This window comes from Bombina bombina, chromosome 1, assembly GCF_027579735.1.
Source record: "Bombina bombina isolate aBomBom1 chromosome 1, aBomBom1.pri, whole genome shotgun sequence".
Classification (NCBI taxonomy): Eukaryota; Metazoa; Chordata; class Amphibia; order Anura; family Bombinatoridae; genus Bombina; species Bombina bombina.
The window spans coordinates 1,132,839,898-1,132,854,948 of record NC_069499.1 but is presented as its reverse complement, the minus strand read 5'-3'; the positions used below and the strand labels follow the sequence as shown (position 1 = coordinate 1,132,854,948).

At 35.0% G+C, this 15,051-nt stretch overlaps 1 protein-coding gene across 1 annotated transcript in view; it reads left to right on the top strand.

Moving 5' to 3' along the window:
* The window catches only part of LOC128663433 (kelch-like protein 10), a 65,162-nt gene that overhangs the window by 30,804 nt on the left and 19,307 nt on the right, over positions 1–15,051 (top strand). The window contains exon 2 of the mRNA XM_053717756.1: positions 7,441–7,930. Coding sequence (XP_053573731.1) covers positions 7,511–7,930 — 420 coding nt within the window. The 5' untranslated portion in view covers positions 7,441–7,510. The remainder of the gene's footprint in view (positions 1–7,440; positions 7,931–15,051) is intronic.

The window sequence follows — 15,051 nt, the reverse complement described above, 5'->3', positions numbered from 1 at the left end:
ACAATAATTTTTTCCAAGAATTCTTATTTTGCTTCAGAATCTTCCTCTATTCATCTCCAGGGTGGATATTCGAAGCTTTCAAGCTCACTGTTATAAATTTATTTGGAAAAGGCAAGGGAGCACATATTGCTCTCCTGAAACTGATGCAGAAATGACAACATGCATGGTTTGCCTTCCCAGATATTAAGACATATAATATTGCTACCCTTGTTAAAATTGCCCTAGATTGGCTGTGTGATTTGTGCGTTTTTGCCACAACTGGATTGGAAAAGTTTATAGTTTCTCCCTTCTCCCTAAAGGCCATACTACATTGCCCCCTTAACAGATTGTCTTCATCTGTAGACAATTTAATTTCTATGAAAAATATAATTTTGGCATGGCAGAAGTTTTGTATTGGAATGGGGGCAAAGTATAAACTCTCTAAATTCCTTCCCATACAAGGGAACCCTGAGTTCATGCCTGGAATCTCTCAGGCAGTGTTTTAATCATGGGCTGACTAAGGTCTGAATTTTCTAAAGCAGTTATTGATGAATGATACTCAAAGTATTTCTTATAACTCGCTCTCTCATAAATGTAGCCTTCCTCATTCCAATATATTTGCTTATTTTCAACTCAGACATTATTTCAATTCCTTGAAATGGGATGGGGACAGTTTTGACATCCATCCAGAGATTAAAACATGTATAAACAAATTTGTTTTGGGTGTCCATTTAATTTCTTTAATATATAATATTATGGTTGCTAAGCAAGGTCAAATCCATTTAAACAAACTTTTACATTTTTGGATTCCCCGAATCTCTCCTTTAGAAATCTCCATATGAAAATGATTAATAATGCCTATTTTACTCCTAGTAGACTGAACAAGATCTCTTCGCTCCTCTCTCCCACCTGTACTCGTTGTTCTTTTAGCGGAGCAGATATTATTCATATGTTTTGGACATGTCCAAAGATTTTTCAATTTTGGCAAAAAAAAAATACTGGTATAATAACCTATATAGAGATAATGGGGCCTATTTATCAAGCCGTCAACCACAAATATGCTGGAATTCCGCAGCGTAATTGTGGCGAGTCTGATTCCCCTTATTTATCAAACCCTACAGACCAGCAAAAGTAGAATTTTGTGACGTAACATACGATCCACCGGTCTCAGTCTGACACAGATCGATGCTTACGTCACTACAGATGTTCCGAATGCAAATTCAGCACTATCTGACTACTTTTGTAAGTTAACAAATTTCTATCAGGTACGCTCGGCACTATTCCGGCCCAGCATACCTGGTTTTCAATCCGCCGCCCTGGAGGCGGCGGATGCCATAGGAATCAATGGGAGTCTGAAAGCAGCGAAAGCTCATGTTCGCTGCTGCCCGATATCCCATTGATGCCTATTGGAGAATAAAGTTATGTTTACACCTAACACCCTAACATATACCCCGAGTCTAAACACCCCTAATCTGCTGCCCCCTACACCGCTGCCACCTACATTATACTTATTAAGCCCTAAGCTGCCACCCCCAAGCACCGCCGCCACCTACATTATGTTATTAACCCCTAATCTGCCCCCACTACATCGCCGCCACCTACATTATGTTATTAACCCCTAATCTGCTGTCTCCAACGTCATCACCACTATATTAAATTTATTAACCCCCTAAACCTACCCCTAACCCTAACACCCCCTAACTTAAATCTAATTTAAATAAATATAAATAAAATTCCTATCATTAACTACATTATTCCTATTTAAAACTAGATACTTACCTATAAAATAAACCATAAGATAGCTACAAAATAACTAATAGTTACATTGTAGCTATCTTAGGTTTTATTTTTATTTTACAGGCACCCAATTAAGGGTGTATTTGGTGGTTTTTATTTTTAGGTTAGGGCTTTGGGCCGCAAAAGAGCTAACTGCCCTTGTAAGGGCAATGCCCATCCAAATGCCCTTTTCAAGGCCATGGGGAGCTTAGGTTTTTTTAGTTAGGATTTTTTTGGGGGGTTGATTGTGTGGGTGGTGGGTTTTACTGTTGCGGGGGCTTGTTTGTATTTTTTTTTTTACAGGTAAATGAGCTTATTACGTTTAGGCAATTCCCCCACAAAAGACCCTTTTAAGGGCTATTGGTAGTTTAGTTTAGGCTATGTTTTTTTTTTATTTTGGGGGGGCTTTTTTTATTTTGATAGGGCTATTAGGTGTAATTAGTTTAAATTTCTGTAATTTGTTTATTATTTTCTGTAATTTAGTGTTTGTTTTTTTGTACTTTAGATAATTGTATATAATTTAGTTAATTGTATGTAATTTATTTAATTGTATTTAATTGTAGTGTAGTGTTAGGTGTTATTGTAACTTAGGTTAGGTTTTATTTTACATGTACTTTTGTATTTATTTTAGCTAGGTAGTTATTAAATAGTTAATAACTATTTAGTAACTATTCTACCTAGTTAAAATAAATACAAACTTGCCTGTAAAATAAAAATAAATCCTAAGCTAGATACAATGTAACTATTAGTTATATTGTAGCTAGCTTAGGGTTTATTTTACAGGTAAGTTTTTTGTTTTAAATAGGAATAATGTAGTTAATTATAGGAATTTTATTTATATTTATTTAAATTAGATTTAAGTTAGGGGGTGTTAGGGTTAGACTTAGGTTTAGGGGTTAATAAATTTAATATAGTGGCGGCGACGTTGGGGATGGCAGATTTTGGGTTAATAAGTATTATATAGGTTGCGGCGGTGTAGGGGGGGGGCAGATTAGGAGTTAATAACATAATGTAGGTGGCGGCAGTGTAGGGGGCGGCAGATTAGGGGTTAATAAGTATAATGTAGGTGGCAGTGGGCTCCGGGAGTGGTGGTTTAGGGGTTAATAATATTTAATTGCGGCGGGGTCCGGGAGCGGCGGGATAGGGGTAAAACAGTTTAGTATAGTGTGGGTGTTTAGTGACAGTATACCAATAAAGCTGGGAAAAAGCCGAAGAGCAGCGAGATCGATGACTGTTAGTTAACTACAGTCCGCTGCTCATCGCCCCGTACTTGGTGCGCGTCTTTTTTACAGCTTCTTTGGTAACTTTGGAGAACGTATTCAGGTCCACGGCAGCAATGTTAAGCGATCTTAGGCGAGCGTATTGGTGCAGTTGAATGAAAGTAAGTTGACGGGTTGATAAATAGGGGCCATTGTCCAAATCTCTGCAAAGAGGGTTTTCCTCCTGTTAAAAGAAAATACCAATTCAATTAAAAGTCTTAGATCCATTAATACTATTATCTTGATTACCCAGCACCTGATTCTTAAAAACTGGAAGGCTCATAGTCAACTTAGTTTTTCACTCTTTCTTAAAGATATTCAGTACCAAATTATTTTTGAGACATATAATGCAATATGTTTTCTGAAAAAAAGATGGAAAGCTATTTCAATAAATGGCTACCTATAATTAAGACATATCCTTCATCATTACAAAAACAAATACTTTCTCCGTCTCTTAGTTCCAATAGCATTATAAACTTATGGCTAGATTACGAGTTTTGCGGTATGAGTGAAAAAGCAGCATTAAGGCTCTTTTTCACTACCGCCGGTATTACGAGTCTTACAGGTTTAGCTGTACCACACACTTTTTAGCCGTAACGCAATGTAATTACCGCAGCTTTCAAATAGTCCTTTTTCAATGGGACTTCCATAGCGCCTGTATTACGAGTTTGCCTGGGAGGCCAAAAAGTGAGCGGTACAGCCAATACCACCAAGATCCATACCGTAAACTGAAAGTCAGTAGTTATGGGTTTTATGCTACAAAGCTGTAGCATAAAACTCATAACTAAAGTGCTAAAAAGTACACTAACACCCATAAACTACCTATTAACCCCTAAATCGAGGCCCTCCCACATTGCAAATAATAAAACAAAATTATTAACCCCTAATCTGCCGCTCCGGACATCGCCGCCACAATAATAAACATATTAACCACTAAACCGCCGCACTCCCTCATCCCCTAATCTGCCATCCCTAACATCACCACCACCTACCTACATTTATTAACCCATAATCTGCCACCCCCAACGTCGCCGCCACTATACTAAATTTACTCCACTATACTAAATTTATTAACTCCTAAACCTAAGTCTAACCCTAACACCCCCTAACTTAATATAATTAAAATAAATCTAAATAAAAATTACTATCATTACATAAATAATTCCTATTTAAAACTAAATACTTACCTATAAAATAAACCCTAAGCTAGCTACAATATAACTAATAGTTACATTGAAGCTAGCTAAGGGTTTATTTTTATTTTACAGGCAAGCTTGTATTTATTTTAACTAGATAGAATAGTTAGTAAATAGTTATTAACTATTTACTAACTACCTAGCTAAAATAAATACAAATTTACCTGTAAAATAAAACCTAACCTGAGTTACCCTTGAATTCCAAATGGCTGATTCAAGGGACACCATCTTGGATGACGTCATTTAAAGGAACCTTCATTCTGCAAGAAGACGTCGATTGAAGAGGATGCTCCGCGCCCGATGTCTTGAAGATGGAGCCGCTCGGTGCTGGATGGATGAAGATAGAAGATGCCGTCTGGATGAAGACTTCTGCCCGGTTGGATGAAGACTTCTGCCCAGTTGGATGAAGACTTCTGCCGCTTCGTTGAGGACTTCTGCCGGCTTCATTGAAGATGGATGTCGGGTCTTCAAAAACTGTAAGTGGATCTTCGGGGGTTAGTGTTAGGCTTTTTTAAGGGTTTATTGGGTGGGTTCTATTTTTAGATTAGGGGTTTGGGCACTTAAAAAAGAGCTAAATGCTCTTTTAAGGGCAATGCCCATCCAAATGCCCTTTTCAGGGCAATGGGGAGCTTAGTATTTTTTAGTTAGGATTTTATTTGGGGGGTTGGTTGAGTGGGTGGTGGGTTTTACAGTTGGGGGGTTGTTTGTATTTTTTTTTTACAGGTAAAAGAGCTGATTTCATTGGGGCAATGCCCCGCAAAAGTCCCTTTTAAGGGCTATTGGTAGTTTAGTTTAGGCTAGGGGGGGGTTTATTTTGGGGGGGCTTTTTTATTTTGATAGGGCTATTAGATTAGGTGTAATTAGTTTAAATATCTGATAATTTATTTTTTATTTTGTGTAATTTAGTGTTTGTTTGTTTTTGTAATTTAGTTAATTGTATTTATTTTATGTAATTTATTTAATTGTAGTGTAAGGTTAGGTGTTAGTGTAAATCAGGTTAGGTTTTATTTTACAGGTAAATTTGTATTTATTTTAGCTAGGTAGTTAGTAAATAGTTAATAACTATTTACTAACTATTCTACCTAGTTAAAATAAATATAAACTTGCCTGTGAAATAAAAATAAAACCTAAGCTAGCTACAATGTAACTATTAGTTATATTGTAGCTATCTTAAAGTTTATTTTATAGGTAAGTATTTAGTTTTAAATAGGAATTAGTTAGTTATTTATAGTAGGTTTTATTTAGATTTATTTTAATTACATTAAAGTTAGGGGGTGTTAGGGTTAGGGGTTAATAACTTTAGTATAGTGGCGGCGACATTGGGGGCGGCAGATTAGGGTTAATAAGTGAAAGTAGGTGGCAGCGACATTGGAGGTGGCAGATTAGGGGTTAATAAGTGTAGGTAGGTGGCGGCGACATTGGGGCAGCAGATTAGGGGTTAATAAGTGTAGGCAGGTGGCGGAGACATTGGGGGCGGCAGATTAGGGGTTAATAAGTGTAGGGGAGTGTGGCTGCACCTCACTGACGAGGCCCATAGGAGGCCGAAACGATCGTCTGAGGTTGTCATGTTCCTTGTTCAGAGGAGAATTGCCTGGTATTTCGGGGCTGGACTGACCTTACTTGGCGGGATCAGACTGATATACTTCAGGAAAGTTTTCTTCTGTGAAAAGCACACTGGTCTAAAAGAGGCTGCCTCCGGGTGGTAAATCGCCATAGAACAAGCCACTGAGCTGTTGTTCGTTCCTGGTAGAGCGCTTCTTTCTTTGTATGAAAATAAGTGTAGGTAGGTAGCGGCGACATTGGGGGCCGCAGATTAGGGGTTAATAAGTGTAATGTGTGTGGCAGCATATTAGGGGTTAATAACTGTAATGTAGGTGGCAGCGGTGTTGGGGGCAGCAGATTAGGGGTTAATAACTGTAATATAGGTGGCAGCGGTGTCGGGCGGCAGATTAGGGGTTAATAAGTGTAATGTAGGTGGCGGCGATGTCAGGGGCAGCAGATTAGGGGTGTTTAGACTTGTGGTTTATGTTAGGGTGTTAGGTGTAAACATAAATTTAGTTTCCCCATAGGAATCAATGGGGCTGCGTTACAGAGCTATACGCTCTTTTATTGCAGGTGTTAGACATTTTTTCAGCCGTCTCTCCCCATTGATGTCTATGGGGAAATTGTGCATGAGCACATAAAACCAGCTCACCGCAGCTCACCGCAGCGCTGGTATTGAAGTGCGGTATGGAGCTCAATTTTGCTTTACACTCATATATTGCCTGATAACGCCGGGTTTTTGCAAACCTGTAATACCAGCGCTGTAGGTAAGTGAGCGGTGACAATAACTTGCAAGTTAGCACCGCTCCACTCATAACGCAAAACTCGTAATCTAGCTGTTAGTACTCTGGTGCTGTTTTCCACATCAATGGATCTCTAATACAAGAGAACATTAATAACTTTATGGGGGAAGCAACAGGGGGAGATTTCTAGGAGTGGGTGAGAAATTTTCCAGCCTATATCTTATTTCTAAGGAGGTGGACCAGCTTTCGAGGTGCAGAGAGGCAGGAGTTGGGTTAGAAGTGGAGATCTGGGAGATGATCCCCCCTTTCCTTTTTTTCCCCTAGTTTTTTTATGTTTGGCTTGGTTTGTGAGTGTTTTGTTTTTATTATTGTTTTAATTAAATCATAACATTTCCAACAACTTAATGAGGGAGATCGATAAACTTTGTATTTTGCTACTCACCAAATGTCTTTGTTTATATAATCTTTACGCAACGACTTGTTTGCTTGTCAGTTTATTTGTATATCATTAAAAATTATTTTTATTTTTCAGCCGAATGTATTTTTCTTTTGATTTTGTCGCATCTCACTGCCCTGCGTGATGTCTTGATCAATATAGATTATATATTGTTTTGTACTCTTTATAGAGTGTGGTATTAGCTCACATTAAATTCATTTACTAAATGAACCTTTATAAGTATGTTGAGAACGTCATTGTTAGATAAGAGTGTATTTGTAGTAGATAAGAGGAACTGTTTTGATACTATCATGTATTGCATTGTACAATATCGTATTTAATAAAGAAAATCTTTAAAAAAAAAAAAGTTTTATATATGCATCCCAAGGTACTTTTGTACATCTCCCTCTGGGATAGTTAGAAAAGAGAGTCACATTTCTCAGTGTTTCACGTGTCCTATTTCTATAAATTACTAAATATATTTACGTTTTCTTTCTCTTCCCCGGCAGAGCTTTATTTGCAAGTGGTTGGACTGACAAAAAGCAGAATGTATACACCATTACTGGTATCTCCTCTGATATGATGAAACTGATTATAGATTATGCCTACACCAGAATAGTACCTGTTACATCTGATAATGTAGAGGAACTCTTGGCTGCTGCAGACCAGTTCAACGTTATGGGCATTGTCAGAGCCTGTTGTACATTTATGGAATCTCATCTGTGTGTTGAAAACTGCATTGGCATTTATAAGTTCACAGAATTTTATTACTGCCCTGAACTGCATCACAAAGCTCAAACATACATCTTACAAAACTTTACAGACATTGTGAAAGCATCAGATGAATTCCTGGAACTGTCATTCCTGGAGTTAAGCAATATTATAGAGCAAGACAAACTTAATGTTAAGAAAGAAGATGCTGTTTTTGACTCCATTGTGAAATGGATTGGGCATGATCAGGAAAGTCGGAAGAATTATATCTCATTCTTATTCCCAAAGGTAAAAACTCTAAAAAAAATTGTGTTGTCAAAAAGTACAATATTTGTACATAACATAAAAGATTTTCTTGGGTATTTTTAGCACCATACTGGCACAGTAGCACACTACATGCAAATGGCAGTTAAGATTGACAGATGTCCAGTATTTAATTTGTATTTCAATTGGTTGTCCAAAAATAACATGTAAATAAAAACTGGACAGGTACAGAGAGCAAGGTTTTTAGATTACTCCCTAAGTCTTTCTATCTTGCAAACTGATCAAAATAATCTATGTATACATCAGCACCACTAGGTGGCACAAAAACATGCAAAATACATAAGCTCTTTATCACCTTCACATGTTATATTCAAAATTCCCAGTTTTCATATATAATCTTAAAATATTTTTAATTGTCTATTTAAAAACTATTTATTTATTTAAAGGCAAAACAAATACGGGTACCTAACCTACTCTGTTAGGAAACAGCAAATTATAATCAAAATAATTATACTTACTTACTTAATAAATACCCATCCATAGTTCCATACTGATCAACTTTTCATCTAATTTCCTAAATAGGGGCACATTTAAGAAATTCCAAAAAAAGAAATAAAACAATATAGTTGGTATTGAGATAATAAATATTAAACATTATTATAATCAAATGTAATATTAAAGAAAAACAGAGAAGTCCCAATCTCTATTCAACCCTGATGGTTCCAAGGAACCCAATTTATGTATCTAAAATTGTTCACATTGTTTTAACAATAGTTCCGTATCACCTAGGAAAAAAATCAATAATTTGAAATCTTAATTGATTGTCAAGTCCCATCTGTAAAAAATTATAAGCAACAGAAGCCAGTTTGTTCTTAGCTCTAATATTACTTTTGTGTTCAATAATCCTTTCATGGATATTCTAGTCGTCTCGCCCACATAACTCCCCCCACAAGGGCATTTGATCATATAAACAACAAATTGAGTCTGACATGTATAGTATCCTCTGATATAATATTTTTGTCCAGTATTTGGATTATAAAAGATGGAGCCCTTGATCATATTACTACAACATGAGCATCTCAGACATTGGAAACAGCCCTTATTTTTTGAAGTGATGTGACTAAGGTTACTTGTCTTATTAGTACCTATATTTGCTCTAATAAGTTGTTGAAGATTGATCCCTCACTTATATGCTGGCATTAGTGTATTTTGAAATTCAGGTATCTCAGGATTTCCTTTTCGATAGAACTCCCCAATGTTTTCAAATTATTCTCTGAATTGATTGGCTTTTTGAATTTTATTCAGAAATGAAGACCATCCGTTGTCTATCATTTCTATTATTATTACAATTCCCCTTCTTTGGACAAAATAGTGTCTCTATTGGGGTAGAAAGAACAAATTCTATCTCCTTTTTAATTATAGACAAAGGGTAACTTCGTTCCAAGAATCTATCACTCATTTCTTTGAGTCTTGTATCAGATACTTTCTCTTCAGTAACTATCCTACGGACTCTTAAAAGTTGACTTCTTGGTAATACATTAAATAATGAAGGAGGATTGGCATTATAATAGTGTAAAAGGCTAATAAGATCAGTTTCTTTTCTTTAAAGATCTACTTTTAATTTAAACCTGCCCCAGTTTTAATCACTTTGGTGTCTAAAAAGACTATACTTTCCTCACTCCATGTTAGTTTAAATTTTATATGACTGGTAGTTTTATTCAGATCATCAACAAAAGCTACTAGGGATCCAACGTCGCCCCACCAAATACCAAAGATGTCATCAACATAACGCCACCAAATGGCGGCATATTTAATAAACATCTTATGTGAAAATATAAACTTCTCTTCATAAATATTCCTACAGATATTTGCACAATTAGGGGCAATGTTGGACCCCATCGCTGTACCTTGGATTTGTAGATAATAATCATCCTCAAAGAGGAAATAATTACAATAAAGAACTAACTCTAATAACTGTAAAACAAAATCAATCTGAGCCAAATCATAACGACCATCTGAAAATACAGAACAATCAAAAAACAAGAGTCTGGGCTAAGTCTAACCCTCTTAGCCTCTCAAAATAAGACTGATATCTCCCTACTCAGTCCACTAAAGAAAACAAAAACTTGGGTGTAAGAGAGGCGCTGTGTACACAGCTGAGAGAACCAACAATAGCTAAAAAAGATTTAAAAAATCTCAATATGTATAATAAAATGTATCGTAAAATTAGATATATATCAATATGTATAATAAAAAACAAACATAGAAAGGAATAATATAAGCTAGTTTAATAAAAAGCAATAATAAATAACAATGGTAAGTTGTGGCCACAACTAAATAAAATGATGAAGAAAAATCAGCAGCATAGATTTACAGTTCACAATTCAAACGCTATTAATTTTATGACAGTTCAGCGATGTAATATCACTTAGATAAGGTGCAATACTAAGTCTCCTGTAAGTAAATAAGACTGAAATAATAGGCTTGTAATTTCTCCGATAATGTCCGTATGTGATTTAACTCTAGTGAGTTAAGATATCCTTTGTGAATGAAAGAGTCCCGTTGAAAGTGTGTAGGCAAATTCCTATTGCGTGTACTGAGATGAGCTCCGTGAGTTAAAGTGAGTGAGAGACAGGGCAATCTACTGTTCTGCCGTACTGTGTTAAAGTGCAAGTGATAGATAGTTCTTTGTTAAGTGAACTAGTAGATACGTGAATTTCTTTGAGTTAGCTTATTTGCAAAAAAGTGACAAATTTTCTTGCAAATAAGCTAACTCAAAGAAATTCACGTATCTACTAGTTCACTTAACAAAGAACTATCTATCACTTGCACTTTAACACAGTACGGCAGAACAGTAGATTGCCCTGTCTCTCACTCACTTTAACTCACGGAGCTCAACTCAGTACACGCAATAGGAATTTGCCTACACACTTTCAACGGGACTCTTTCATTCACAAAGGATATCTTAACTCACTAGAGTTAAATCACATACGGACATTATCGGAGAAATTACAAGCCTATTATTTCAGTCTTATTTACTTACAGGAGGCTTAGTATTGCACCTTATCTAAGTGATATTACATCGCTGAACTGTCATAGATAATTAATAGCGTTTGAATTGTGAACTGTAAATCTATGCTGCTGATTTTTTTTCATCATTTTATTTAGTTGTGGCCACAACTTACCATTGTTATTTATTATTGCTTTTTATTAAACTAGCTTATATTATTCCTTTCTATGTTTGTTTTTTATTATACATATTGATATATATCTAATTTTACGATACATTGTATTATACATATTGAGATTTTTTAAATCTTTTTTAGCTATTGTTGGTTCTCTCAGCTGTGTACACAGCGCCTCTCTTACACCCAAGTTTTTGTTGACCATCTGAAAATAATTACTGCCTTCACAGCACCCATACTGCTCTCATGAGTAATATATGTGTACATACTCTCTACATCTAAACTAAATAAAATAAATGTATCCATATGTAAATACAGAGTATAAATTTTCACTAAAAAATCACTAGTATCCTTAATGAAGAAGTTAGATAATTATACAAATGGTCTTAATATCTTATTCAGAAAAAACTAAACATTAGTAAAAAAATAAACCCTGTACTGGCAACAATAGGCCGCCCAAGAGGGGTGTTTAAATTCTTATGAATTTTGGGGAGAGTATACAGGACAGGAGTTTGAGGATGATCTGTGTTTAAAAACTTGTAAACCTCTTTATTTATCAAAGTATTTAGAAGATCAATCTCAGAGTTACTCCTTAATTTTTTCTGTATAGAAAAAATGGGGTTACTAGGTAGAACTTAATTGTTCTTTAATTTCATTAATGTAGTATGATCTTTCTCAAGCAACGATTGCTCCTACCTGGTCAACTCTCTTCAAAATAATGTCTGATCTAGATTTTAAGGAGTTAATAGCTTTTACATCTTGTTCTAAAAAAATTACTACTACGATAGCCTTTATTCTTTCTTTTTTTTCTGCATTTTAAGTTGTAATTGTTCCACATCATTTTAAACCAAATTAATAAATATTTCTACACTATAATTAATATAAGGAGGAATAAAGGAACTTTTATTACAAAGACCCAATTGTTGTAAACTTAGAGTAGTTTAATTTTTAACATTTCCAATATTAACCTTATCAAACATTATGGTTTTTAACCTAAAGTTACAGAAAAAAAGGATATAAATCCTTCTGCAATTGAAAAAAGTTACTGTCCTTACTAGGGCAGAATGATAAGCCCTTATTCAAAACATTTAATTCACTATCCCGAATAGCAGTTCCTGAAATATTCACCACAGTGTCTATAGTAGGTAATATTGTATATGCAGTTGGCAATGCAGCTTCACTTTTACCTTTACGGTGCTTCCGTTCTCCACACCATGATTTATGATCTAACGGTGGCGTGATGATCAAAGTTGTCGATGTGTTTTCTCTTTTGTAGTCACAATACTTTTGCCATCCATGCTGTGATCTGTATCTGAGTCCCTCGGGGATGTCTCAGATGATCCGGAGCTGCTCACACTTGGCCTTTGAGCCCAACCGTGGCGTCTTGGTTTAACAGAAGTGTTTAATCTCATTACACCTTCCGGGTCATACCACCATCTGTAAACTCTCCCTTGAGAGTAATCCAGCTCATCGCTTGCAAATTTCGATGGCTTACGTTCCTTTTTCACCTTTTTTAGTTTGGTGACTGTAGAGTTAACTTTGGTAAGAAATGTAGAAAATTCTTCCTGTGGTAAAGTTTAAGCTCAGCCTCCATTTCTGTCAGTTTACTTTGATGATCTACAACCTTTTTATTTAGATAGTCTACCGTGAGGGCCATAATATCCATTGAGCATTTATTTAGAATTTGCTCAAATTTGTCAAAATACTCCTTGTTATCTCTCATAAAGGTGGGTTGTGCACTCATGCCTTGATCCTTGGATATTCATTTTACTCTATGGTACTCAGCTAATGTGGTTGCATGGAGATCATAGGATAATTTCTTCTTGGATACGTTTTCAAATTCTTTAAATGTAGATTCCATTGGTGCCATTTATAAAAAGTCCCTTGGACCTTTGGTTAAGGTAGTGATCCTTGCTGCTTCAAGATCAGAGGTGGAAAAGGTTCTTAAACCTTGTTGTGCTTCACCCATTTCCAATATATATATATATAAAACAGTCCAGCTTAAAGGGTACAATGAAAGCCACTAAGGGTTATCACTCAAAGCCCAGAAATAAGCAAACAATCCAAAGAAGTAGCAGAAATCAGTGATTTATTATAAAAGCACAAGGTACAGAGAGCAACTTTTCAGGATTAATCCTTTAGTCATTCTATCTTAAAAACTGATCAAAATCTATCTATTTATACATCAGCACTACTAGGTGGTGCAAAAACATGCAAAATACATTAACTCTTTATCACCTTCACATATTATATTCAAAATTTACAGTTTTCATATATACTCTTCAAATATGTATTAATTATCTATTTAAAAAATATTTTTCTTTAATATTACATTTGATTATAATAATGTTTAATATTTATTGTCTTGATATCAACTATATCGTTTTATGTTTTTTTTTATTATTTCTTAAATGTGCCTAGTTAAATGTTCCTAGTTAGTAAAAGTTGATCAGTATTGTAACTAGTAATCTAGTAATAGTAGTTTCATTATTTTGATAAGATTGTGTTGTTTCCTAACAGAGTAGGTTAGGTAAGAGCATTTGTATTAAATAAATAAATATTTTTAAATAGATAATTAATAAATATTTTAAGAGTATATAGGAAAAACTGGGAATTTTAGACTATAACATATGAAGGTGATAAAAAGTGATTTTTTTTTGCACAACCTAGTGGTGCAAATGTATAAATAGATTATTTTGATCAGTATGTGAGATAGCATGACTAAGGGAGTAATCCTAAAATGTTGCTCTCTGTACCTTGTGCTTTTATAATAAAACACTGATTGTTGCCACTTGGATTTTTGTGCTTATTTCTGGGGTTTGAATGGTAACCCTTAGGGGCTTGCATAGTACCATTTGTGCTAGACTATTCTTCACTGCTTATGCCTTTACTGAGCTTCCCATATTCAGAATAATAATACTAAAGTTCTTATTGACACATCTACTTTATGTTTTCACTTTAGTTTCTAAATATCCACCAAAGCCCTTTCTAATGCCATTAGCTACTCTCTGGAACTTGATCAGTTACCCATACTCCCCCCTAATCTACATAACTTAAAATATTATCAGAAAACTCACACAACTGGCTTTAATAACACCTCTACTAAACCATAATAATCTTTATCCTATACTTTTTATGGGCCCAATAATCAAAAGATTATTTGCGTCAGGTGAGAAATGTTCAATTCCAGCTCTGTAGTCTTGCAAGGTTCACAGCAGGTGAAATGTTCTAAAAAAAGTGTCCAAAACATCTCCTTGTTTACAATAGTGGACTTTAAAAACAACACACACTGTAAATCTTGTTTTTGAAAAAAATTAAGATTTCCACCTTTGAAACTACTGAGCTGCTTCAACCACTTCAAACTGTAATATCTCACTTTTAACAATGAGGGTTACTTGCAGAACGTTAATCTTCAATTCTAGACAAATTCTTGGAAAATTAAAAACACATTTTCACAATTAATATAGTTAAAAAAATTATATAATAAGAAATGTTACACTACAATACATATAAATAACACGTCCTACACACATGACCAGTATATCCATAACGCCCTAGCTCAAATGGATAAATAACTCATTTGCAAGTTTTGCTATTGTTTTGGAAATGAAGAAGTTAATTTTACACATGTAAATTGCTATTGTCATTACACACTGTACAAAGGAATCAATCCAAACAACTGTAATGTAATCTATAGAGGTGACGAATGGCCTCTGTCTCTGTCAATTTCTATCCAGTAGTAAGTTTCATTCCCAAAACAATAATCTAAGAACCGAGGCTGCAGTATTGATAAAATGGAAGAGAATCTTTGTTTCACAAAATGAAGTCTACTAACTCAGGTATTTGCGAGAAAACCTTCAAATAAGGATTCAAACGCTAAAACTTTTCATGTGCACTTTTGATTTGGGATGCGAATATAACAAAGCAATATTATGACAAGCTTTAGCACATCGAATCCAA